The sequence below is a fragment of the Mesoplodon densirostris genome, chromosome 1 (assembly GCF_025265405.1).
Source record: "Mesoplodon densirostris isolate mMesDen1 chromosome 1, mMesDen1 primary haplotype, whole genome shotgun sequence".
NCBI classification, from domain to species: Eukaryota; Metazoa; Chordata; class Mammalia; order Artiodactyla; family Ziphiidae; genus Mesoplodon; species Mesoplodon densirostris.
In genome coordinates this window covers 166760128-166784308 of record NC_082661.1, presented here as the reverse complement: position 1 = coordinate 166784308, position 24181 = coordinate 166760128, and the positions used below count along the sequence as shown (strand labels likewise).

The following is a 24181-nucleotide window of genomic DNA, read 5'->3' as shown; positions in this document are numbered from 1 at the left end:
AGAAAAACAGGTTTATAATAATATGAGTTTAGTTTTTAGTGTCTAATCATTCAGAGATTTAATTTATATGTATTTCTCTAAAATTATGAAATACAGAGGAAAATGATGCATATCTATCTATCTATCTATCTATCTATCTATCTATATATATTTTGTTTTTTGGCCGTACTCGGGCCTCTCACTGCTGTGGCCTCTCCCGTTGTGGAGCATAGGCTCCGGACGCACAGGCTCAGCGGCCTTGGCTCACGGGCCCAGCCGCTCCACGGCATGTGGGATCTTCCCAGACCAGGACACGAATCCGTGTCCCCTGCATTGGCAGGCAGACTCTCAACCACTGCGCCACCAGGGAAGCCTGGCAGGTAGATTCTTAAACACTGCTTCACAAGGGAGGTCCCTGGAGTGTATTTTAACAAAGAAAAGGAGGAGGGAAATTCAAGATGTTAAGTTAGCAATGTTTTCGAGGAGATTTTCTGCAAAGGGGAGTAGTAAAGTGGAATTGAGAGTGTTTTGCCTTTTTTTTTTTTTTTAAAGGATGGGAGAAAAGCCTGTTTATATTCTGACGCCAGTGATTCACTGAGAACAAAATGTTAAGGATGAATACATGGAGTAGTGCTCTTGAGGAGCTTCATTGGATAAGATTTAGTTCACGAGTGTAGGGATGGGCATTATATAGAAACTTGGATAATTCCTCTGTGTTAATAGGCCAGACACACAGTATGGGTGTAGACACTGGGAGGTAGTTCGATGGGTCATGAGAGTTTGTGGAACATCTCTTCTAATTGCTTCATTAAAAATTTTTTTTTCTTTCAGTGAAGCATAGGAAGCAGAGTCATTGCCATGAGTAAGGGTGGGGAGAAGACATTGAGGGTTGAGGATCAGGAAGATGTGAAATAGAGTGGGAGAGTGAATAGACCAGGGAGTTGCAGTATGATTGCCTGGCAACATTAAGGGTGCCGTTGAAGTCTGTGGCTATGGATTTAAGGCATCATGATGAGCTGTGTTTAGATGCATGGGTATAGATGCACAGTAGGTGGAGAATTAGGTTTTTATCTAATTGTTGTGGCTTTGCTAACCAAGAATGATGAAGTGAGAGAATGGCAAGGGAGTTGAGGGTGTTTGCAGAGGAGTGATTATTATGGGTGGCCATGGATTTAGCTATAAAAGGAAGGGAGAGAAATCATTAAAGATGAGGGACAGTAATCCATGCGAGAGATGATGACTCTGAATAGTGTCTAGGTAATCGGTCTTCATAATGTTTCACAGGTAGAACCAACAGGTTTCCTGAGGTTGGATGTGATGTGTGTGAGTGTCGTCAAGAATGACCTTAGAGTTTTTGACCCTTAGCGCTTATAAGAATGGAGTTGTTGTCAGCTAAAGTGCTTGGTACTTTATCACATTTGGTGGTTTGGTTATATTTTGTTGATTTGATTGTTCCATATAAACAGAGAACGTTTTCTAGTGTAATTAAAGGTAGGCAAATATAAATATAAACCAGCTTAACCCATGACCACTCATCAAGTTTCTATATTGATTCATTCGGTTCATACTTATTGAGTACTTGTTATGTTTCAGGTGATGTTCTAGGTGATGGGAATATAGCACAAAATATTCTTTTTGGGTATTTTTAAAACTAAGAAGTCTTTTTCTTTTGACAGATTGTGGGATATAGGGAAAAATAAAGTTCTTTGGATTTGGACAGACATAGGTTGAATTTCAACAAAATGATTAAAGCCTTTCACTGTGGGTAAATTACTTTACATATGAGAATCTTGGCTAATTCATTGTGAGAAGCGGTAGCATGATTCCAACTTGGTAAGGTTGTTGAGAGAAGTAGAATTAGATAACCAAGTAAAGCACCTGGCATATAAGTTACCCAACAAATACTCTGCTCTCTCTTTATCTTCTCTCTTTGTATTTTAGGGTGTATTTGATTTTGGGATCGACCAAAAGATATTTAGAGTTAAGTCTAATTAAAAACTAATGTTTTTGATATCTGTTAAGGTAATAGTAATATTGATATTATAGGAAGAGTACACTTAGATTGCAGGAGACTTTGCATTGAATTCCTACTGTGCTGTTTAATTTCAACAGGCACCTTACCTTTCTGGATAATAATAAAAAGTATCTCTTGAGTGTTGTCTATGAAGTTCCAAGTATGTGCTGCACACTGTGTTAGGTGTTTTATATATAGACGTCTCATTTAATTCTAACAGCAACCTTGCAAATTTACTATTATTCCCATTTTACAGATGAAGAAGTTAAGGCAAATAAGTTAAATAAGTTTCCTGAGGTTATATAATAAGAGGCAGAATGAGAATGAATTAAAAGTTCTTTTACCTCCTACAGAGTGCTCAACATTTCTCATCTGAAAAATTGGGATACTGATTTTATTTTTGACTGTTGTTAAGTTCTCTCACTGAGAGAGAAGTGAAACAGAGAAGTGAAACAGTTGGATCAATGCCTGGCAGTAACAACAACGTTCTCTTTATTTCCTGAGGTGTTGATATAGGTAGAATGGTTTTAATGGTCTTTGTTCTCCATAGCTTATGTTTTGCTTATAGCTTTTTAAAAAATTGTGGTAAAATATATATAACATACAATTTACCATTTAAACCATTTTAAGTATATAATTCAGTGCCATTAAGTACATGCACAGTGTTCTGGTTGTAACTTTGAATTATCATTTTCTTCCCTCCAAAACAAATAAAAATAAGCAAAGCTATTTCACTACTCTGTGCACATAATGTTGCGAATCAAAATGTTAGTGTTTAGGGCTTCCCTGGTGGCGCAGTGGTTAAGAATCCACCTGCCAATGAGGGGACATGGGTTCGAGCCCTGGGCTGGGAAGATCCCACATGCCATGGAGCAACTAAGCCCTCATGCCACAACTGCTGAGCGTGTGCTCTAGAGCTTGCAAGCCACAACTACTGAGCCCACGTGCCACAATTACTGAAGCCCATGCGCCTAGAGCCCGTGCTGTGCAACAAGAGAAACCACCGCAATAAGCCTGCGCACCGCAACAGAGTAGCCCCCGCTCACTGCTACTAGAGGAAGCCCGTGCACAACAATGAAGACCCAATGCAGCCATAAATAAATAAATAAATAGATAGATAGATAAATAAATAAACTTAGTGTTTATAGCATCCTGGGAAATTAGGAGTCAGTAAATAAGTGTATGCATGCATCTGTTTTGTTTTTTGCACCTAGTCAGCAGTATTTTCCTGCCTATGACAGATACAGCAAAGTTATACTCAGATATAGTATTGCTTTCTAGGAGGTTATAGTATAAAACACAGTGGGAAAAATTAGGCAGCTGTCAATGAATCTAGAGATAAATACAGCTGCATAAATACTTCTCATTTATTTACATACATTAAAGGAACATATTGGTTAACCACAAATGTAAGTGTAGATATTTTTGGGTTGAGGAATGTGTTGGTAAATGAATTGCATATTAAGATAGTTTTGAGGCAGAGGCATCACCTTGTCTCCTACCTTTAGAGAGGCTCTTTGAGAAGATTAGCAGGAACTTTTCGAGGTGGTAAGGACAAGATGCTTTGTGAGGGTGGGGGAATAAGTGGGAGTGAAATAATCAGAAGATGGTAAGTTGAAAAATATCCCTGGAAAGTGGGAAAGGACCTAAGTAACTGAGTTTGTATCAGATAGTCTGTTTAAAACATTTGGAAGGTATAATTGCACTTAGCAATTTTTAAGGGAAATTTTTAGCTAACAGATGAGGGGAAAGTTCTTTCTTTTTACAAGAGTCAGACTAATTAATGAGGACTTTGTAAACAAAGTCAGTGATTCAGAGCTCCAAGAGGCAGTCATCAATCAGAAAGGGTTTCAAAATAAAGGCTTTTTATTCTCTTTTCAGTATAATACTTAAGCCATAATTTGATATATCAGCAGTGGTTTCTCAGCCCTGTTGTTGGTGTCTGTCTCCTTTGTTGAACTTTTCAAAAATCTGAGTTAAACATTTGAGATTCAGAATCCACCTGCATTTTTATAGCCTCCTGGTATAGCGTTGTGTATACGAGTTACAATTTTCCTTTTCTCATTTGTTGTTCTGGCATGTAATATACTTTCAGTAAGTATTAGCATAGTTTGAATATCTATGAAATTATATTTCCTGGTACCATATATCGGGAAATATAATAGATTATGGATTGAAACTTCTCTTTAAAAAAGTATGTGGCAGCCTTTATTATTTATTTATTAGACTTTTTGAGAAACATCATTAATCCTCCTGTATGCCAGGTGTTGGTGATATGCTAGACATTGGGATAATAAGAGAAATAAGGCAGACTCTGCCTTAAAGAGGATATCAAAAAAGAAAGAAGACATTATTCACTTTCTTTTTGAGTTTGAATCAGATTGTTGGTTTATTGAAAAAATGACACCAAACGGTTATTTCTGAAGATTTTAGAGAAAATTTGCTCTCAAAATATTCAGATTGAAGTGTTTGATTTGATAAATGCTTGAACTATTAATGGAAGTACTAAGTATGAACAATATTTATTTAAAATTTTCTCTCAGTGGTAGTAATTAAGAAAATTCTAATCATGAGACTCATAAATAGTTGCCAGCGTGGTAAGCCACGTTCTTGGCAGTATATGATGTTGCATATTGTTAATGGGCTACAGTCATTGGTTTGTGATGAAAAGTCGACTGGCTCTCCTTCTTAGTTCTCTTCTGCATGAAATTTGCTGACCTTAAATGTATTATAGGAGGGAAACTAGCTTTAAAGGCTGGATTTACTTTTTCAGTTTCATTTATTTCTTAAGCTCTTATTTTCTTACATTGCTGAACTGTATTCCTTGCCTATATCAATTGACTGGGACAACAAAATATAGAATATGGCATAAATATTTATGCCTCTAGTAAAGGCTTAATGGAATCACATTTGGTGCATTTTGTAACTATGTTGTTTGGTTTCACTCAGCCAAATAGAAGTGTACCTTTGTTTTACCTAGACTTTATTAGTTCATTCTAAAAATGTCAGTCATATTTGTCTCCTTTCTCTCAGTACACTCAGTTGTCACTTCAGTCTGACCTCTTCCATCTATCCTCACTGCTGTGGTTGTAGTTTATGTTGTTACTTCCTGCCTGTACTGTTGGAATAGGCATTCACTGGTAACAAGCATGTAAACTGAGACTATAGTTTTTTCTCTAGATTAAAATAAAACTGACTATATGGGAAAGCATTTTTTGAACTTGAAAGCACTACACAAAATATAAGTTGTGATTTCTGTTATATTTGCCATCAAGTCACAGTTCACTTAAAAATGATCAGTGGCTTCTTTTAGTCTCTTCTTTCTTGGTTCATTGTCGTTCACTGACTGATAACCCCAAGCCATCTTTCCAGATTCACATCCTACTGCTCCTCCACCCATGCTTGCTAGTGCCCATCCTCCCTCTGGGTAGTACTGTTAGCTAGCAGAGGACAGTTCCTTGTTACGTGGGACTGGCCTCCCTACCCCTCCGCTGAAGGCCTGCAGCAGCAGCTGGAGGAGAGGTGAGCAGCGAGGAGCCCTGAGTAGCACTCTCAGTAGAGAGCCAGTCTGCTAGCCAGACTGCTCTTTGTGGGTCCCAGATGTCATCTTATTTCCTCTTTGGGTTTGTTCTTGTTTTCTCTTTTTCTAACCCCACTTATTAAAATCCAATTTCTCTTTCCTAATACCACGAAAAATGCAATTGCTTGCATGTAAAAGCCAGTCAGCCATAATTATTTATTAGGAATAGTACTGTATAATAATAATGTACATATATTCTAACATATATAATAATAGTAATAATATATAGTAATGAATAAGACAAGCTTAGTCCTTGCCTTCATGAAATTTTATGTTTGCTGCTAAACTATAAGGGCCTTGAATCGTAAATATTTTAAAGTTCCCCTCCATTATTTTTTTATAATGTGTTGTATATTTTGTTCATTAAGTATTTGACAGCAGTATTTGACAGTGAAAAAATAGACTTTATACTTTAGGCTCTTGGGGGCCACTGAATAATTTTAATTGGAGCAGGAGTAATATTAGTAGATTTCTACTAACACTTAGAGTTAACTTTAGTACTATTAAGAGGTGAGGGGTTTTACTGTCACTTTCTACATCTTAGTTTTCTAATCAGCCAAGTAATTTCGTGAAAAGTTTTTCTCTTCCAAACATTTATATTGGAAACCAGTTAGGTAAGTACTGTAGTAAACATATTTTTTGAGCGCTTACTATGTGCCAGACACTGTTCTAGGCACTCAGAAAAGAGCAACAATCAAAACAAAGCCTTTCATCTCATGATTGCATTATAGTGGAGGATTGGACAGTAAGAAAATAAATACATAATATGCGCACTGTGATTCAGTGCTGTGAAGAAAAATATAACAAATAGAAAAGGGGAAGGCTATTTTAGATAGGGAAATAAGATGACCTCTGAGGAGAAACATTTGTGCTGGAATGAACCAACAGTGGGTGTACTTGGGAAAAAGAGCTTTGCAGGTCAAGGAAACTGCAAGTAGAGGGTCTCAGTGAATAATTTATTAACATTTTTCCCCTTTATTGTCACTTTAGAATAATCTGTAGATCCCTCCATAATCTGACCCTCAATAATATTGTCAGTCTTTGCGCTTAATTACCTAGTCAAATGGTAATAATAATGCCTATTTTATAAACAAAGTGAAATATATAATTTATATATACATTTATGTAATGTTATAGACACTCTGTAATTGATAGTTATTGTCATCATTATTTTGTTAGTATAATAACTATTAGCAGCTTATGTTCTTGCCTATTCATGTCTTCCTAGAGAACACTTGCTCATCTTTCAAGAATCAATGTGTAAATATCACTTTCTCCTCAAATCTTCTTCTTGCTATACAGGACTACTCCCTTAGTTTTACTGCCATTATATATTTATTACATGTCTGTCATTGTACTTGCCATATTTAAGTTTATTTGTTTTTACCCTTTGTATACCTGGCTTCTAACCTGAAGTCTGGTTGGCATTTATGTATTTTGCTAGATAAGTAACAAATTCAGAAGTTTATTTAGTTGGCTTCTAATATTTATATATGTTTAAACTTTCGACACATGTCTGTTACTGTGGTAATATACTTATTGTAAAGGTTTGTTCAAGGGGAGTGTGAATTAAAGGTACGTTATTATCAAAAGGAGAAGTAATCTAAGTATAGGTCTGTATTTTAGATTATGTCTGTCATTTATGACGTATCTAGTGATCCCCTTCCTTGGGACACATTTATGCTTCTTGGTTCTCTCTGCTTCCCAGCCAGGTTCTGGAAGTATCTATGATAGCAGTCCTTTATTCTTCTCTGACACTGGTGACACTGACGCATTTATGTTCATTATACTGACACTCGAACATGAATTGGAGTCTTGAAGACTGTTGTGAATCCCAGGTCTGTCATTTCTAGGGGTGTCATCTTAAGAAAGTAACTCATTAGTCTCATCTCCTCATCTGAAAAATGGAGATAATATATTCCTCACACAGGATTGTAGGGATTACATTATGTACATAAAAGAGCATTGGCTTCTAGAATATAGCAGATGTTTCTTATTAGGTGAAATCATTTTAATTCGGTAACTCTGTTTCTGCAGAATCAGATTGAGCGTTTGTTTGGCTTTGGGTAGAGGAAAACAAGGTGGAATTTAACAACGGTGTTGATTACTGACTTTGGTCAAGTCTTACTCTGTTTCAGCTGATTCCTTTTTTTCTCAGTGGAATGTGCTGGTCTTGATCCAGAGAAAAGAAAAGAATGCTCAGCATAATAATGCTAGAAAGATATATCACACCATGTTCCATTTAACACAAGGTGAGGGCACCAAGGGGAGGAAATTTGTCTTAGTTGGGTGTCCAGCACCAAGTACAGGGCCTGGCACATGACAGGCACTCCATATCATGTTTAAATGAACACGTGAATTCTGTTTAGATGAGAAACCTGTTCTGGCTGTGGAGTACATAGTGCATTTTGGGCAGCTAAGGTAGATGTCTGTAAGATGTTGGCAAAGGAGACTGATTTTGGTATTTTATCAGGTGTCTTTGAAACCATCATACCTGATTCATTATATGTACAGTTCTTTTATATCATTTTGTATATTTTAAAAGAAATTTAGGTCAGTTAAAAATGATGACTTGTGCTAAAGTAACCTAGAACGGAAACAACTGAGAAAAAGTGAAAAAGACCTTAGAACAGGTAATGGAGTTCAGAATTCACAACTATTCTAAGTTAGACTTCTAGGCCTTAAGTCACTGTACCAAAAGGAAATAAAATTTTATGTGGAGAAATGGATCACTCTTGCCGTATCCTCAACCCCTGTCTTTCCTTTCCTTCTGCTGTTCCAACTTGGCAAAACACCAAGCCTTAGAGCAGCCTTCGTCATCTACCTCCTCCATTCCTTGGTGGCATGGACTGTTGAATGTGGCCAGGATTCCTGAGGCACTTCCCGACAGCTGTGGCTCCCAGTCTTGCTTCCATCTTGTCTATTTTCCACTGTCACCAGAATGGTCTTCGTATAATGAATCTGGTTGTGTTGGTTCTCTCCTTGAAATCCCTTATGGGCTTCTCAGTTTTCAGGATAAAAATCCAAATTCCTTAGTATGGAAAACCACTTTTAGAGATTTGACCCGTTCTTACCAATCTCCTCTTTTTTTTTTTTTTCCACCCACATATTATCTGTACCAGACATATTAACCAGTTGCATTTCTCTGAGTGTTTCATGTTCTTTTCATGCCACTGAACGTATGATGTTTCTTTTTCCAGGCATGCTTTTCTCTCCTTCCCAAGGTCATCAACTACAGGTCCTTTAAAACTCCCCACGGTTACCTCTAGAAAACTTATGACTTTTCCTTTCTCAATCTGGATTAGGTGCCCTTTCTCCATGCTCTCGTAACGCCCTACAATTAATGTTCTCAGTGGTACCTAACCCAATAACTTGCCTTCTTCCTCCCTAGACTGTGAGCTTTTTCGAGTACAGGATACTCTTTTATCTCTTTAATTTCTAATGCCTGTCACTGGTTAGCACAGTATAGAAGCCTAGAGCTTTGTGATTTAGTTAATGTATGAAGTAACAGAATTTATCAGAGGTCCAGATTGTGCCCAGCTAAGTCCTAGGTATTATGAGCATGTGAGAAATGGAATAACATGGTCCCTGCCCTTTTCATAAGCTTAGTTGTATGGACAAAATGACATTAAGCAATTAAAGGTTAATTAAAAGTACATTAAAAGATGATTTGAGAATAAAGATACAGTTGAAAAGTTCAAATCCCTTGGCATTTCATTGTCTGCCTTTTGCTCTGTTTTTCCTTAATATACCACTACTAATATGCTATGCCTTTTATTTATCTTATTATGCTCATCTCCTCCACTAGAATGTAAGTTTTATGAGGAATTCTTATCTCTTTTGTTTATTATGGTATTTCTAATGCCTGACACATGGTAGGTGCTCAGTAGATATTTGTTGAATGGATGGAATGGTGTTCGGAGAAGGATGTACTCAGTAGGTGTTAGTATTTATGAAATACTTCATGGAGAAGTTACATCCAGAAGTAGACCCTAAAAGATAGTGTTTTATTAACTAAGTTAATTTAAGTAAAAAACTACCCATTTTGTTTATATGAATTTTTTCCAGATCATATGTTCCTCCTAATTTTCTCTTAAGCTTTTTAATGTTTCTGCTGTCCTCACTGTTGACTTTGCTTAGAGAATTTGACAACAAAGCCTATTTAATCAGAGTGAGTGATACTAAGCCTTTCCTTATTGTACTAGTTGTAATAACTTTCACTTCATATGTTTGTTAGCAAAATAAATATGTGTTAAAAATATGTCTGCTGGAGGCAGTAACATGTTGTATACACATCTTCTTCATACCATGTGTTGTTGTGATACCTTATATTTTATTTTGCATCCATTCAGAATAACTTGTGGGCATATCAGGGTTCTGGATGTCTTGTGAATTAGGGACCATAATTGACCATTATGCCTGTAAGTTCTTAGATTTTAGCAAATCTTAATCAGAGTTTTGAATATTTATACACATATTTATGTCACATAACTTATAATTTCATTTTTAGAGTTTTCTTTTCTGTTTCCTTCCCTTCTAAGATTTAAGGAATCAAAATTAAGTTTCAGATTAAAAATTTAAAACTATTAGAAATGTTAAATTGCCAAAATGGTCTATAAGTAGAACATGCAGGTAATATAGGCTTAAATTTTTTTTTTTAGAAAATTATTAGTTGGTCTCCAGGACTGGCTTCTTTTCTTGTAATTTTTTTTCCTAAGTGCAGAATTAGATATTCTTAGGCCATTATGGCTGCAATAGAGCTTAGTAAACATCTAGTCTACTTGCTTTACTTTAGAGAGGTAACTAAGATACAAGGACAAGTGATTTGTCCACAGTCAGTTAATTCATAACAGGACCAGATGATAAACTAGATTTTTAACTATTGTTGAGGAGGTAGCCAAACTGTGGCTAACCCTTCTGTTATGCTAATAACCACTTTAAACTTTAAGACCATACTGTTCCTAGAAATACATGTGGATCTGATGGTGTTTTAAAAGGCTATTATTTTAGTGACCTGGTAGAAGTCAGTTCCTGGAATTTGTCAGTCCAGCAGTCAGCCAGATTGGGTTTGAGTGAAGTTTTGGCAGTACTTTTCCATTTTGGTATGTAGACTGTTTACTAATTGAGTCAACAGGAGGTAATTTTTATTAATCTCATTTTAAGCCATGAAAAACCCCACATTCTCTTTGAATTGTTAGTTTTTGACAACCTAAATGTGAGGATTCACTCATTTTCCATAGGAAAAGGTTTAGCCAATAAATGTATATTAAGAAAAACATGAAGAACAAGATTTTTAAAATTTCAGTTTTTCCTTGTTGAATCTAAGAAGTTATACATTTTATTTTAAAAAGTCATATGATGGACTCTTAGATTCTGTTAGATAGAAAAATGATAAAAAAAATGTCTAAGGATCATGTGAATACTCTGCATTTCTTTTTCTTGTATTCTTTGTGATGTTTCCCTAGAACTTACATTTTAAACTGGACTATACAAAAATAGCACCTTGTACTCTGTGATTTTTAGTTTTTTTTTTTCTTTTTTTTTAAGGAGGGAGTTTATCTGTTTTGGGGGAGGAATAATTTATAAATATAATGAGCTGGATAAGAAGAAAATGGTTAAAGATGTGGAAGAATGTAGACAACCTGAATTTAGTACTGGTTTTAGTTGACTAATATCAATTAAATTGAATTATTTATTTTTAGTCAGTGTGTTCATATATTATATTTTTGATGTGAAGAATACCCTACTAGACTTCTTAAAGCCTCTTAGTTTGACTTAGTCTGAAATTTAATTTGTTGGTTTTGTTTTAAATTACATTCTCTTGACTATAGCTTGTGTTTGGGGATTGCAAGTTAGTAATTGCCCTTTGTTCTATTTCAGATCCCTGCATGTCATTGAGTCCACCGTGCTTCACAGAAGAAGATAGATTTAGTCTGGAAGCTCTTCAAACAATACATAAACAAATGGATGATGACAAAGATGGTGGAATTGAAGTAGATGAAAGTGATGAAGTAGGTGGAAACCCTTTTTCTCTGGTATTCTCTTAAAACAGAATGACCAAGTTTTTAGTCTTAAATTTTCCCATTATTCCTTGTGTGACTCAACTCCTTCATCTTCATCATCTTTAGTTTTTCTCTTTACATTTTAATTTTACCCTTTGTATTTACATGGTTTTTCTTTTTTCTTTTTTTTCACATCTATACAAGTCTTCTCAGTTTTATAAGAATTCCCAGTCCTGTGTACTTGGGTTTCTCAAACATATATCCTATTCTGACTATGTCAGTTATCTATTGCTGCTTTACAAACCACCACAAAATTTAGTGGCCTAAAACAACAACATTTTGTTATTTCTCCTGATCCTCTGGGTTGACTGGGCTTTGCTGAGCACTTTTTTGTTCCCGTAGTTACGGCCCGAGGTCACTGTGGCAGTTGCATTCAGTTGCCAGCTCTGCTGGGCTGGAATATCTCAGATGACCTCTTTTCCATCGGAGTCTCTCTCCATCCAGTCTCTCATCATTCAGGAGTCTAGCTCAAGCTTCCTTACAGCATGGCAGCCAGCTTCCAGGTGGCAGTGTTCCAAGAAAACAAGTTCCCATGTGAAAGTGCTTATCATGCCCCTGCTTGCCAATGCCTGTTAATATCAAATTGGCTTAAAGCAAGTTATTTGGCTGAGCTCAGAGTCTGTGTGGGAAGGGATTATACAAAGATATGAATACCTGGAGATGTGGTTTACTGGGGGTCACCAATGTCCTAATCTACTGTACTCACCGTACAAATAAATAGTACTTTATTTCTTAAGCATTCTCATCTTACCCCTGTCCCTAGTGTCACTTTTAGTTTTCTTCTTAGAGGTTGTTTTCTTTATTTGACTATGGTCTCATTCTAACCAAATTCCCTGGTCATCTTTTAGTTCTTTTCACCCTTTTTGTTGTATTTGTCACTGTTGAGATGCTTCTCTTTTAGTTTACATAATACTAAATTACACTATTTTCTACATTATTATCTAATGTTGTATAACAGTGACATCCTCTTATCCCATTTTTTTTTTTTTTTTTTTTTTTTTTTGCGGTATGCGGGCCTCTCACTGTTGTGGCCTCCCCCGTTGCGGAGCACAGGCTCCGGACGCGCAGGCTCCGAACGCGCAGGCTCAGCGGCCATGGCTCACGGGCCCAGCCGCTCCGCGGCATATGGGATCCTCCCAGACTGGGGCACGAACCCGTATCCCCTGCATCGGCAGGCGGACTCTCAACCACTTGCGCCACCAGGGAGGCCCCTCTTATCCCATTTTTATCTAATCACATTGTTATGTAATAAAAACATTCTCTAAAGATCGATTTTTGACCTGGTGTATAAAACATTTACCTTGAGAATGCTCATCCATTTTTAGGTTACTCCTGATTCCTCCATCTCTAAGCCAGTCCAGATTCTGACCTACATATATTGCTTTCTGCCTGACATCTTTTTTTTTTTTTTTTTTTGCCGTACACGGGCCTCTCACTGTTGTGGCCTCTTCCGTTGCGGAGCACAGGTTCCGGACTCACAGGCTCAGCGGCCATGGCTCACGGGCCTAGCCGCTCCGTGGCATGTGGGATCCTCCCGGACCGGGGCATGAACCCGTGTCCCCTGCATCGGCAGGTGGACTCTCAACCACTGCGCCACCAGGGAAGCCCTCTGCCTGACATCTTCTGAGGGCTCTTTTGTTTTCAGCTTAGTTTATCTAGAGCAAAATCCCAGATCTTCTCTTTGAAATCCCTCACTGTTCAATGGCAATTTTGGACCTACTTCTCTTCAGCTTTTACTCTTTTATTTAATTTTTTTAAAGTTTATGTATTTATTTTTAATTTTTGGCTGCGTTGCGTCTTTGTTGCTATGTGCAGGCTTTCTCTAGTTGTGGCGAGCGGGGCTACTCTTCATTGCAGTGCGCGGGCTTCTCATTGCGGTGGCTTCTGTTGTTGCGGAGCACGGACTCTAGGTGCACGGGCTTCAGTAGTTGTGGCACGTGGGCTCAGTAATTGTGGCTCGTGGCTCATGGGCTCTAGAGTGCAGGCTTAGTAGTTGTGGTGCATGGACTTCGTTGCTGTGTGGCATGTGGTATCTTCCTGGACCAGGGCTTGAACTGTGTCCCCTGCGTTGGCAGGTGGATTCTTAACTGCTGTGCCACTAAGGATGTACCAGTTCTTACTCTTTTAAATTAGGAGTTGGCAGACTTTTTCTCTAAGGGGCCAAATTATGGGTTGAAATATGTTCCCCCCGCAAAAAATATTTTGAAGTCCTAACCCCCAGTACCTCGTAATGTGACCTTATTTGGAAATAGGTTCATTTCAGATGTAGTTATTTAAGAGGAGTGTATATTGGAGTAACATGGGCTCTTAATCCAATATGACTGGTGTCCTTGTAAGAGAGGAGAACACCATGTGGACAGACAGACACAGGGGAGAAGATGATCATGTGACAGTGGATGCAGAGATTGGAGTTATGCAGCTACAAGTCAAGGAATGACAAGGATTGCTGGTGACACCAAAAGCCAAGAGAAAGGCATGAACCAGATTCTCCCTTAGAGCCTTTCAGAGAGCATGGCCCTGCTGACACTTTATTTAGATTTATAGCCTCCAGACCTGTGAAAGAATAAATTTCTGTTATTTTAAGCCACTCAGTTTATGGTACTTTGTTACAGCAGCCATAGGAAACGAATATAGGCCAGCTAGTAAATAGTTTAGATTTGTGTGAGCTGCATGTTCTCTGTTGGATCTACTTAACTCTCCCATTATAGTGCCAAGCAGCCATAGACAGTATATGAACTAATGGTCATGGCTGTGTTCCGATAAAACTTCGTTTGCAAAGACAGGCATCAGACTGTAGTGTGCCAAGCCCTGCTATAAATAAAATTTTGTGTTCTTAGAATTTATTCCTTTTTCTTCCTTTTTCATTTACCTGTTTTAGTTATTTACTTATTCCATTTTAATCTAGGTATTTATTATCTTATGCCTAGATTATTACTTCTAAATTTTTCCTCTCTAATCATCACGCATATCACTTTGAGAGTGTCTTTCTCTAGCTAAGAAATTTTTTTTTTTTTTAAAGAAGATGTTGGGGGTAGGAGTTTATTAATTTATTTTTGCTGTGTTGGGTCTTTGTTTCTGTGTGAGGGCTTTCTCTAGTTGTGGCAAGTGGGGGCCATTCTTCATCACGGTGCGCGGGCCTCTCACTATCGCGGCCTCTCTTGTTGCGGAGCACAGGCTCCAGACGCGCAGGCTCAGTAGTTGTGGCTCATGGGCCTAGTTGCTCCGCGGCATGTGGGATCCTCCCAGACCAGGGCTCGGACCCGTGTCCCCTGCATTAGCAGGCAGATTCTCAACCACTGTGCCACCAGGGAAGCCCTAGCTAAGAAATTTAACAGTGATTTCTTAGTACTTATTAGATCAGATATTAACTCTTTAGTCTTTTTTTTTTTTTTTTTTTTTACTATCTCTGCATCAGCTGATTCATGCTTACTGAGATAATCTCTTCTCATTGTGGTTAAATCATTTTAATTAGAGTTCAGTTCTATTAATACCAAAATCATGGCTTTCAGTTCAAACTAGTCAAATTTATTTCTTTCATTTTTGGAGCTGCAGATGACAGGATAGTCCTATTTTACATTGTTTCCAACTTAAAAAGTATTTGAAATATGTAAATGTATTCTGTTGGTCGTAAAGTAGAGTAAATGAAATGAAGTAGATGATTATTAGGAGTTTTACTTACTGGAATATAACAAAGTAGTTGTCATTTATTGAGGGTCAGTTTATTATACTGAGTAATTCATTCTCTCAACATCATCACCCATTCCTTCTCTTTCTTCCAGTACAAACACACACATATACACAATAAAATAAAGCTATAAAACTACTTTTTAGAAGTAATACTCTGAATTATTAGTGATGAATTGTTCTTTCTAATCCTTCCAAGATTGTCTAAATTGTTTACTTAGTTGCTAATATAGTTGCTTAAGATTTTGATTATCAAAAATTCTAACATAAATTCCATTTACTCCATAAATTATTACTATCCATATGAATTATGGAGTCAGTAGAATTTTATGTTCATATATTTGATACTCTTTGTAGAGGAAATTATTCTCTAGACTAAATAGATTTCCTGAAATTGCTGTACATTTTCTTAGTCATTTACAGTATTAGTTTGATCAAATTTCATGTCAACTCAGAGAGTGTAGTCTTTAGTAGATGAGTACTCTGTGCAGTTTCATAATTCTGTCCATCAATCCGATTGGAGATAATTTACAACACTAATTCTTGTACTGTGTTGAAAGGTTATAATTTTAAGTTATTACACTGATGGTGCTAAGTTTTCCCTTGATTTTGGATTTCTGAGGAACTAATCATTGCTTAGCATTGTTTTAGGTTAAGAAATATATTAATTCAGAGGGATTATTATTTTTTTTTATAATTCAATTTATTTTTTTTGGCTGTGGTGGGTCTTTGTTGCTGAACGCAGGCTTTCTCTAGTTGTGGCGAGTGGGGGCTACTCTTTGTTGCAGCATGGGGGCTTCTCATTGCTGTGGCTTCTCTTGTTGTGGAGCACGGGCTCTAGGCACACAGGCTTCAGTAGTTGTGGCTTGTGGGCTCTAGAGTGCAGGCTCAGTAGTTGTGGTGCACAGGTTTAGTTGCTCCGCCACATGTGGGATCTTCCTGGACCAGGGCTCGAACCCGTGTCCCCTGCATTGGCAGGCGGATATGGTTAATTTGAAGAGTTTTAGTATTATAAAATGTTTGAAAAGATCGGTGTGCACTTTCACTTTTTAAAGCTAGAATAGTTTTAGGTAGCCACATTTCAGAAGTTACAAATTAACTTATTAAGATTGGTTAATTCTGAGCCTAGAATAAGGCTAGATTCTGTATATTAAAAATCTACATAATAAAATTACTTTTGTTATTAATTGATATATCAAATTATAAATATTACTACTCTGGGGTGTTTTTTGACACCAACCAGTTCTTCAGTTTTCCAGCACCAACTGCATTTCCAACTATTCAATTCAATTCTGATGCTCTCTCCCTGATCCCACAAGTTAAAGGGCTCAGTCTCATAATACTGCCCTCACCTCAGATCCCAGTCACAAGTCTCTGGTTATGTTTTTGAACTTCTGACTGACTGGCGATAAATCTGGGGTTCCCATAGCTCCTTCCTCAGGTTTGAACATTTGCTGGGTATGTATCTGAAAAAAACAAAAAAACACGAATTCAAAAAGGTACATGGACCCCAGTGTTCATAGCAGCATTGTTTACAATTGCCAAGATATGGAAGCAACCTAAGCATCCATCAGCAGATGAGTGGGTAAAGAAGATGTGGTACATAAATACAGTGGAATACTACTCAGCCATAAAAAGAATGAAATTTTGCAGTTTGCAGCAACATGGATAGACTTGGAGGGGTCTTAGGCTAAGTGAAATAAGCCAGACAGAGAAAGAAAAATACTGTTTGGTAGCACTTATATGTGGAATCTAAAAAATAAACTAGTGAATAATACAAAAAAGAAGCAGACTCACAGATATAGAGAAAACACTAGTGGTTACCAGTGGGGAGAGGGAAGAGGGGAGGGGCAATATAGGGGTAGGAGATTAAGAGGTACAAGCTATTATATATAAAATAAATAAGCTACTGTACAACACAGGGAATATAGCCAATATTTCATACTAACTATAAATAGAGTATAACCTTTACAAATTGCAAATCACCATATTGTACACCTGTAACTTATATAATATTGTACATCAACTGTACTTCAGTAAAAAAAAAAAAAGAAAATTTGCTGGAATGGCTCACAGAACTCAGGAGAACACTTTACTTATGTTTACTGGTTTATTAAAAAGGATATAACTCTGGAACAGCCAAGTGCTGTATATGTATAGGACAAGGTATGGTAGAAGGTGCATGGAGCTTCCATGCCCTCTCTGGGCGTGCTGCCCTCCCAGCACCTCCCACACCTTGATATATTCACCAACCTAGAAGCTCTCTGAATCTCTAAGTTCAATAGTTTTTACAGAGCTCAGTTTTCCCAGAGGTCAGGTAGCTGGGACTGAAATTTCCAATTCTCTGATCACTTGGTCTTTCTGGTGATCAGCCCCATCCTGAGGCTATCTAGGGGCCCCACCCTTAGTCATCTCATTAGCATGAACTCAGGGGTGATTAAAGGAGGAAAGGACACTCTATCACTGAGGAAATTCCAAGACTTTTAAGAGCTCTGTGCTAGGAACCAGGGATAAAGACCAAATATATTTCTTATTATATCACAATTTAAAAAAATATTTAAATATGGAAAAAATAGCAAAAATTCATATTTTTAATTATTAAAAATACCTTCAAGAGAAGGATCTGTTGCAATTGTGTGTAATATATAGACAGACAGGTATTAAGTAAGCCTAAGCAGATATTTGACAGCCTATTTGAATGTATTTGATTGCATAATAATTCCTAGAATTACAAGTTATTTTAATCTTTTTACCTCATCATCAGATAGTAAATGTTCAAATGTGTGAAATATTATCATTATCACTGTGCCAAACAAAGTAAGCACGCATGGCTGTATAATTTATACTTAAATGGAATTCTTATTGAGTCTTTTAAATTTTAGTGGAATTCTAAATATTTTGTAATAAAAAAATAATAACTTTATGTTAAAAAGTAAAACTTATGTTAAAAGAACTTAGAATTCTATCAGTATAATAGGTGAACTTTAATGTTTAAAAACAGAAGATATCTTTCTCTCTGTATTTCTTTTTATATGAATATTTACAAGCAAATATAGTATGCTTCTATATTTTATTAGTACCCCCCAAAATCTAGAAATCCATTGTACAGTATGGTAGCTACTAGCTATATTTGTCTATTAAGCACTTAAAATTGAGGTGTGTTATATGTGTAAAATGCACTTCAAATTTTGAAGATTTACATAAATATTGAAATATTGATTACATGTTGGAAATGATTATATTATGGGCATACTGGGTTACATGAAATAGAATATAAAATTAATTTCACTTGTTTCTTTTTACTTTTTAATGTGACTCCTAGGAAATTTTTAATCACATATGTAGATCACTATTTATATTGGACAGGACTGATCTTAGAGACTATAGTGTGTTGCACGCTTTAAGAGAGTGGGTTTTTAATTCTGTAGTTCTTGGACCAGTTTGGTGCCTTCAGTTCATTATTGCTACATCTTGATTTGTATTTCTTGTTAAAGTGTCTCTTTTTTAAAGAAGTGAATATTAATACTGTTATAGGTCTCTAGTAGCCATCATTAGGCAACTTCATGAATTTAATAGGAAACCTTAGAAATTTAAAAATACTTAATTTCTTGTGATTTTTGAATGGAAATATTGCTTTTTAAAAAATTTAGCAAAATATTTAGCATTTGAAAATGCTGGTTGGAAGCCTAAGTTTTTTCTCTTTAGTACCTATTGTTTTTGGTCATATGAGAAAACATTTACTTTTCTAGTTTATTCATTCATTTGATATTGAGCTAATATTTGAGGATGTATTCCATGCCAGATACTCAAATAGATCTTGAAACATATCAGGAAAAAAACAGACAAAATCTCATATAAATCTTCAAGCCCTTAGGCTAACATTCTCATGGGGCTTGTGACTAAACAAAACAAAACTAAACAAGACTAAACAAAACAAGACTAAACAAAACAAGACTAAACAAAAAACTAAATAAGCAGGGGATCAGGACAGGTAGATAATGGATGGCTGTAATTTTAAATAGGATGGTCATGGCAGACCTCATTAAGAAGGTAACAAAGTGTGTACTGTTTGCAGTGCTTGGACAAGTAAGAGAATAAATATCTGGCAATTTTCCAGAGCTATTCTACAATTGAAATTGGAGGACTAGGGGTGTTTCAGATTAGGAACAGGATATGCAGCTTTTGCTCTCTAGGTCATTGTCTTCTGACAACGACGCAAGATCTATAAGATTAGATGTCAATGTATTTGTGACCTGCTTAGATTGAGTTGTGGATTACAGTTAAGTTTGCCTGTTCTGTCAATATTGAAGATATTTTGGACAGTGTAGGTACTTGATTAGCAAATAATTTAAATGAGAGTATTGAATGGTTTTGTGGCCCTGAGCACAGCAGTAGGAGGCAGTGAGAATTGACATTGTTATTGCCTACTTAGTGACTGGAAGTTTTATTATAGTTCCTAGTGTGTATGAACTTTGTTTTCTGTTTTTATTTTTCCCCCCTTTTCTTTTATATTTTAAAAGGTTTCTTCTCCTTTTTCTTCCTTTTTATCCATTCTTCCTGTTCATTTATGTGATTCCAAATAGTTTTAGAGCGTTTGTTATCAGTTGGTTTTGTATACATATGTATATAAAACCAACTTTAAGGCCAACTTATGTGAAAAATCTGGTTGTACCTGGTATTTGTTTTTCTTATATTAGCTATTCTGCCTGAAAAACACCTTTGTCATCATTTCTCTGTACACTTCTCAGAAAACTTAGTTTTAACCACACAGATGAATCTGTCTGAAACAAGGAGAGTCACTTAAGAAAATAGACAAAAGTAGGGCTAGAAAAAAATAGTAGAAAATACATTTTTTTTTTTTTTTTGTGGTACGCGGGCCTCTCACTGTTGTGGCCTCTCCCGTTGCGGAGCACAGGCTCCGGACGCGCAGGCTCAGCGGCCATGGCTCACGGGCCCAGCCGCTCCGCGGCATGTGGGATCTTCCTGGACTGGGGCACGAACCCGTGTCCCCTGCATTGGCAGGCAGACTCTCAACCACTGCGCCACCAGGGAAGCCCCCAGAAAATAAATTTTAAAAAAAGATCACTGAGTTTTGAATTAAATGGAGTATTGTTTCTAAAGGAATAACTGCATCTGTTCTTTACTGAAGTTTTCTAAGTTAAAATTTCAACTTAGGTATTAGTTATCTATTGTGTTATCTATTAGTTATCTATTTGTGTAACAAATTCTTCCCAACTTAGTGTTTTACTAAGCCACTCACGGTTTTATCATCTCATGGTTTCCGTGGGTTCGAAATCCAGGATCAGCTTAGTGGGCTCTTCTGGCTCTGGGCCTCTCTCACTAGCTGCGGTTAAGATGTCAGCTGGTATTGCAGTCATCTCAAGGCCTGATTTGGGGAGGATCCACTTCAAGGCCTACTCATGTGGTTGTTGGCTTCACAGGTCCTCACTGGTTGCTGCTTACAGATGTCGGTCCCCTGCCACATGCCCCTGTCCATAGGGCAGTGTTCTTCCCTGAGTGAGAGGGGCTGAAGGGGGTGGGGGGAGCATGGGGGGAGGGGGAGAGAGAGAGAGGGAAAGGACAACATGGAAGTCAAAGTCTTTTTGTAACCTCATCTTGGGAGTGATGTTTCATCACTTTTTGCCATATTCTTTTTGTTGGAAGTGAGTTGCTAGGTCCAGCTGATACTCAAGGGGAGGCAGTTACAGAGGAGCACAAATAAGAGGATGTGGGGATCATTATGAGCCATTTCATTTTATTTTATTTATTTATTTATTTACTTATTTATTTCTGTCTGTCTGTCTTGTTATCTCATTTTATTTACCTTTTAGAACTCTTCCAATGAGCCATTTTAGAGGCTGCTTACCATGGTTTGTTTTTGTACTCTGCTAGAGAGATTTGATGGGAAATTTTCAAGCCATGGAATTATAAAGTATAAAAGCAGTAAAGTTATATAACTTCCTTCAAAAGGCTTTGCTTTGGAAGTGACCCACAATAAGACTTTTCATGTTTATCTTTGTATTAGGATATGTCTAACATTTTAAAGCATGTTAAATTTGATTAAAATTATCTACTGAGTAGTACTTTACATGCACAAATGTACCGGTACAACTTATTTGACTGAAGGATCACTTGGCATTCACCTGAAAGGACAGGCAGGGCAAAGGTAAGGTGAAGAGAGTAGGTGCTAAAGAATTCTTGCTGTTAAATTATAATTATTGAGGTATTTTCCTGTATACTGAAATTTTCATAGTTTCATAGTTCAATTAGTTAAAAACTTGATGCTATAAAAACAGGCTTTAATTCTTTCTGGAAAATAATACCAGTAAGCATACAACTAGAATAGCAGAGAATGTTAATAGTTATTCCATAGAAAAAAGGGTTAGATGGCCAAAACTGGGAAATGCTGAATTAATTTAGTTTTGTTACTGGAGGACTTCTCAAACTTGTATTTATGGATTTATATACTAAAATAACAGAAAATATTTATTTAGCATTTACCGTTTGTTCCACACTGTAAGCACTTTGCATACACTGTGGAATGGACTCCTCATAGCAACCCTGTGAACTAAGAATATAGCATAATTATCTATTTGCTGATAAGGAATAGGCTTAGAGAGATGAGGCAAATGCCCAGGGTCACCAGCTTATAAATGATAGAACAGACTGAACCCATGTTCTTGATTTCTAGTCTGTGTTGCTTTTCTATGTTAATATATATCATTAGGCCAGTACATTTATAAAAGTATGACCTAACACAATTATTCAGGGAAGTTTAAATAAAGCAACACTGAAATGCTGATTTTAATCACTTGGATATTAAAATATTAATTACAGAAAATAAATGTTACTGTATTATTAATAATATAATAAATTGGAACAGCCCATTTAGTGAACAATTTAGCAGTATTTAGCAAATTTAATATGTTGAAATACAGTGACCTAGAAATTCTATTTCTAGGTATCCTATAAAATTTCTGTTCTCTATGTAAAACTATATAGAGCAAAATTTTAAGTCTTTTTGAGAAATGTGAAAATAACTGTAAAGGAGCTATATTTCCATCATCAGTATGTGGTTAAATAAATTATAGTGCACCTATACAATAGCAGAACAAGATTGACCTCTATGTACTGACCTGGAATGAAGTCCAAGGTATATTGATGAGAAAGATAGCAAATAAAAGAACAATATGTAAGACATATATTCATTTATGTTAAATAAAACAAACAAAAAATATATATATATCATTAATCTGCATCATTATGCCCTCCCTGATACAATTTATAAATAAATAGCTGTATGTAAGTAGTATGTATATATAAAAATATTTTTATTATATATACATTCTGTTATACCAGTGTTATGTCTTTTTTAAATGTTCATGAAAATATAAATTAAAAATGAGATAAAATTAGATATAAATGGAAGTTCTAATGTTTTCTCCCTCTAAAGTGGGTTAGATTGTACATCCCTATGGGGTCTGGGCAACCGAATTTGGAGACCACTGCTGTAATGAATTGTAAAGCAAGGTCTGTTATTAGATACCTAGGCTTCATTCCAATTTTATAAGAACAAACAACTGTGACAATTTTTCAAAAAAGCAATTTCCAGAAACACTGATCATGTTAATATTCTTCTCTAATTTCCACATTCATTGTATACAGGTCTCTACTATACAGCACATCAATTACTGATATTCTTATGATGACCACTGCCTTTCATGACTGAAATTAGCTCTGATACTGTGATATCTAGAAGAAATGATATTGTAAGAATGGAGGAAAGGTCACACTCATTTATACTAATTTAGAAAAAAAGGTAGGGAATGACTGAGGCAGAAAATTTAGATATCATTTTGATGAGAGAAGAAATGATTAAAATCTACACTTTATTTCCTTTGTTTGAAAAATACCTTTTTTCTGTACATTTGCCTATGATTTTTTATTTTAGCTGCAAATTCTAAATTAAAAAATTTAATTTTTAAATTATTTTTTATTTGGAATGTGTCTAATTATTGATCTGTAGAGCTCATAAAAGAAGTAATGATTTTGAACACCTTTAAATAGGAGTCTGTTCAAGAAACATCCTTCTCAGGCTTCCCTGGTGGCGCAGTGGTTAAGAATCCACCTGCCAGTGTGCAGGGGACACGGGTTCGAGCCCTGGTCCGGGAAGATCCCACAGGCCGCGGAGCAACTAAGCCCGTGTACCACAACTACTGAGCCTGCGCTCTAGAGCCTACAAGCCACAACTACTGAAACCCGCGTGCCTAGAGCCCGTGCTCTGCGACAAGAGAAGCCACTGCAATGAGAAACCTGCGCACGAAGAGTAGCCCCCACTCACCGCAGCTAGAGAAAGCCCGCGCATAGCAACGAAGACCCAACGCAGCCGAAGTTAAAAGAAAAGAAACATCCTTCTCTTACCTAGGAGGAAGTCATCTCCTGGGGTTTGCGTACAGTATTTTGATACTCTACAGAACATCAAAATCTGTTAAGAACCTAATATCTGTTAGTCACTTTGTTTATTACCTCTTCTCTGTTTGCATCTTCTTAACTATGGCTGGAGCTATTCAAAATAATGTGGAGGCTGTATACATGTTTTGGAAGTAAGGCAGAAATAAGGTTGGGGCACTCTTCCATTAAATACTTTGTTTGCATTTAGCCTACAGAATGAGGAAAGAAAGGCAGTGAACCCATAAGACAGAGTGGATTACTGCAGCCAAATCTTTGGGCCTCAAGGGAGAGAAGTGGATGAAAAAGAAGTTGGTATAGTTTTGAAAGATTGCTCTAAGGAATAAATCAAAAGTGTGCTTCTGGGACAAGCAGCAACTTGTTAGAACTGCAAATTTTCAGGCCCCCTCCCAG

At 36.6% G+C, this 24181-nt stretch overlaps 1 protein-coding gene across 1 annotated transcript in view; it reads left to right on the top strand.

Moving 5' to 3' along the window:
* The window catches only part of STIM2 (stromal interaction molecule 2), a 177917-nt gene that overhangs the window by 59398 nt on the left and 94338 nt on the right, over positions 1-24181 (top strand). The window contains exon 2 of the mRNA XM_060111378.1: positions 11454-11584. Coding sequence (XP_059967361.1) covers positions 11454-11584 — 131 coding nt within the window. The remainder of the gene's footprint in view (positions 1-11453; positions 11585-24181) is intronic.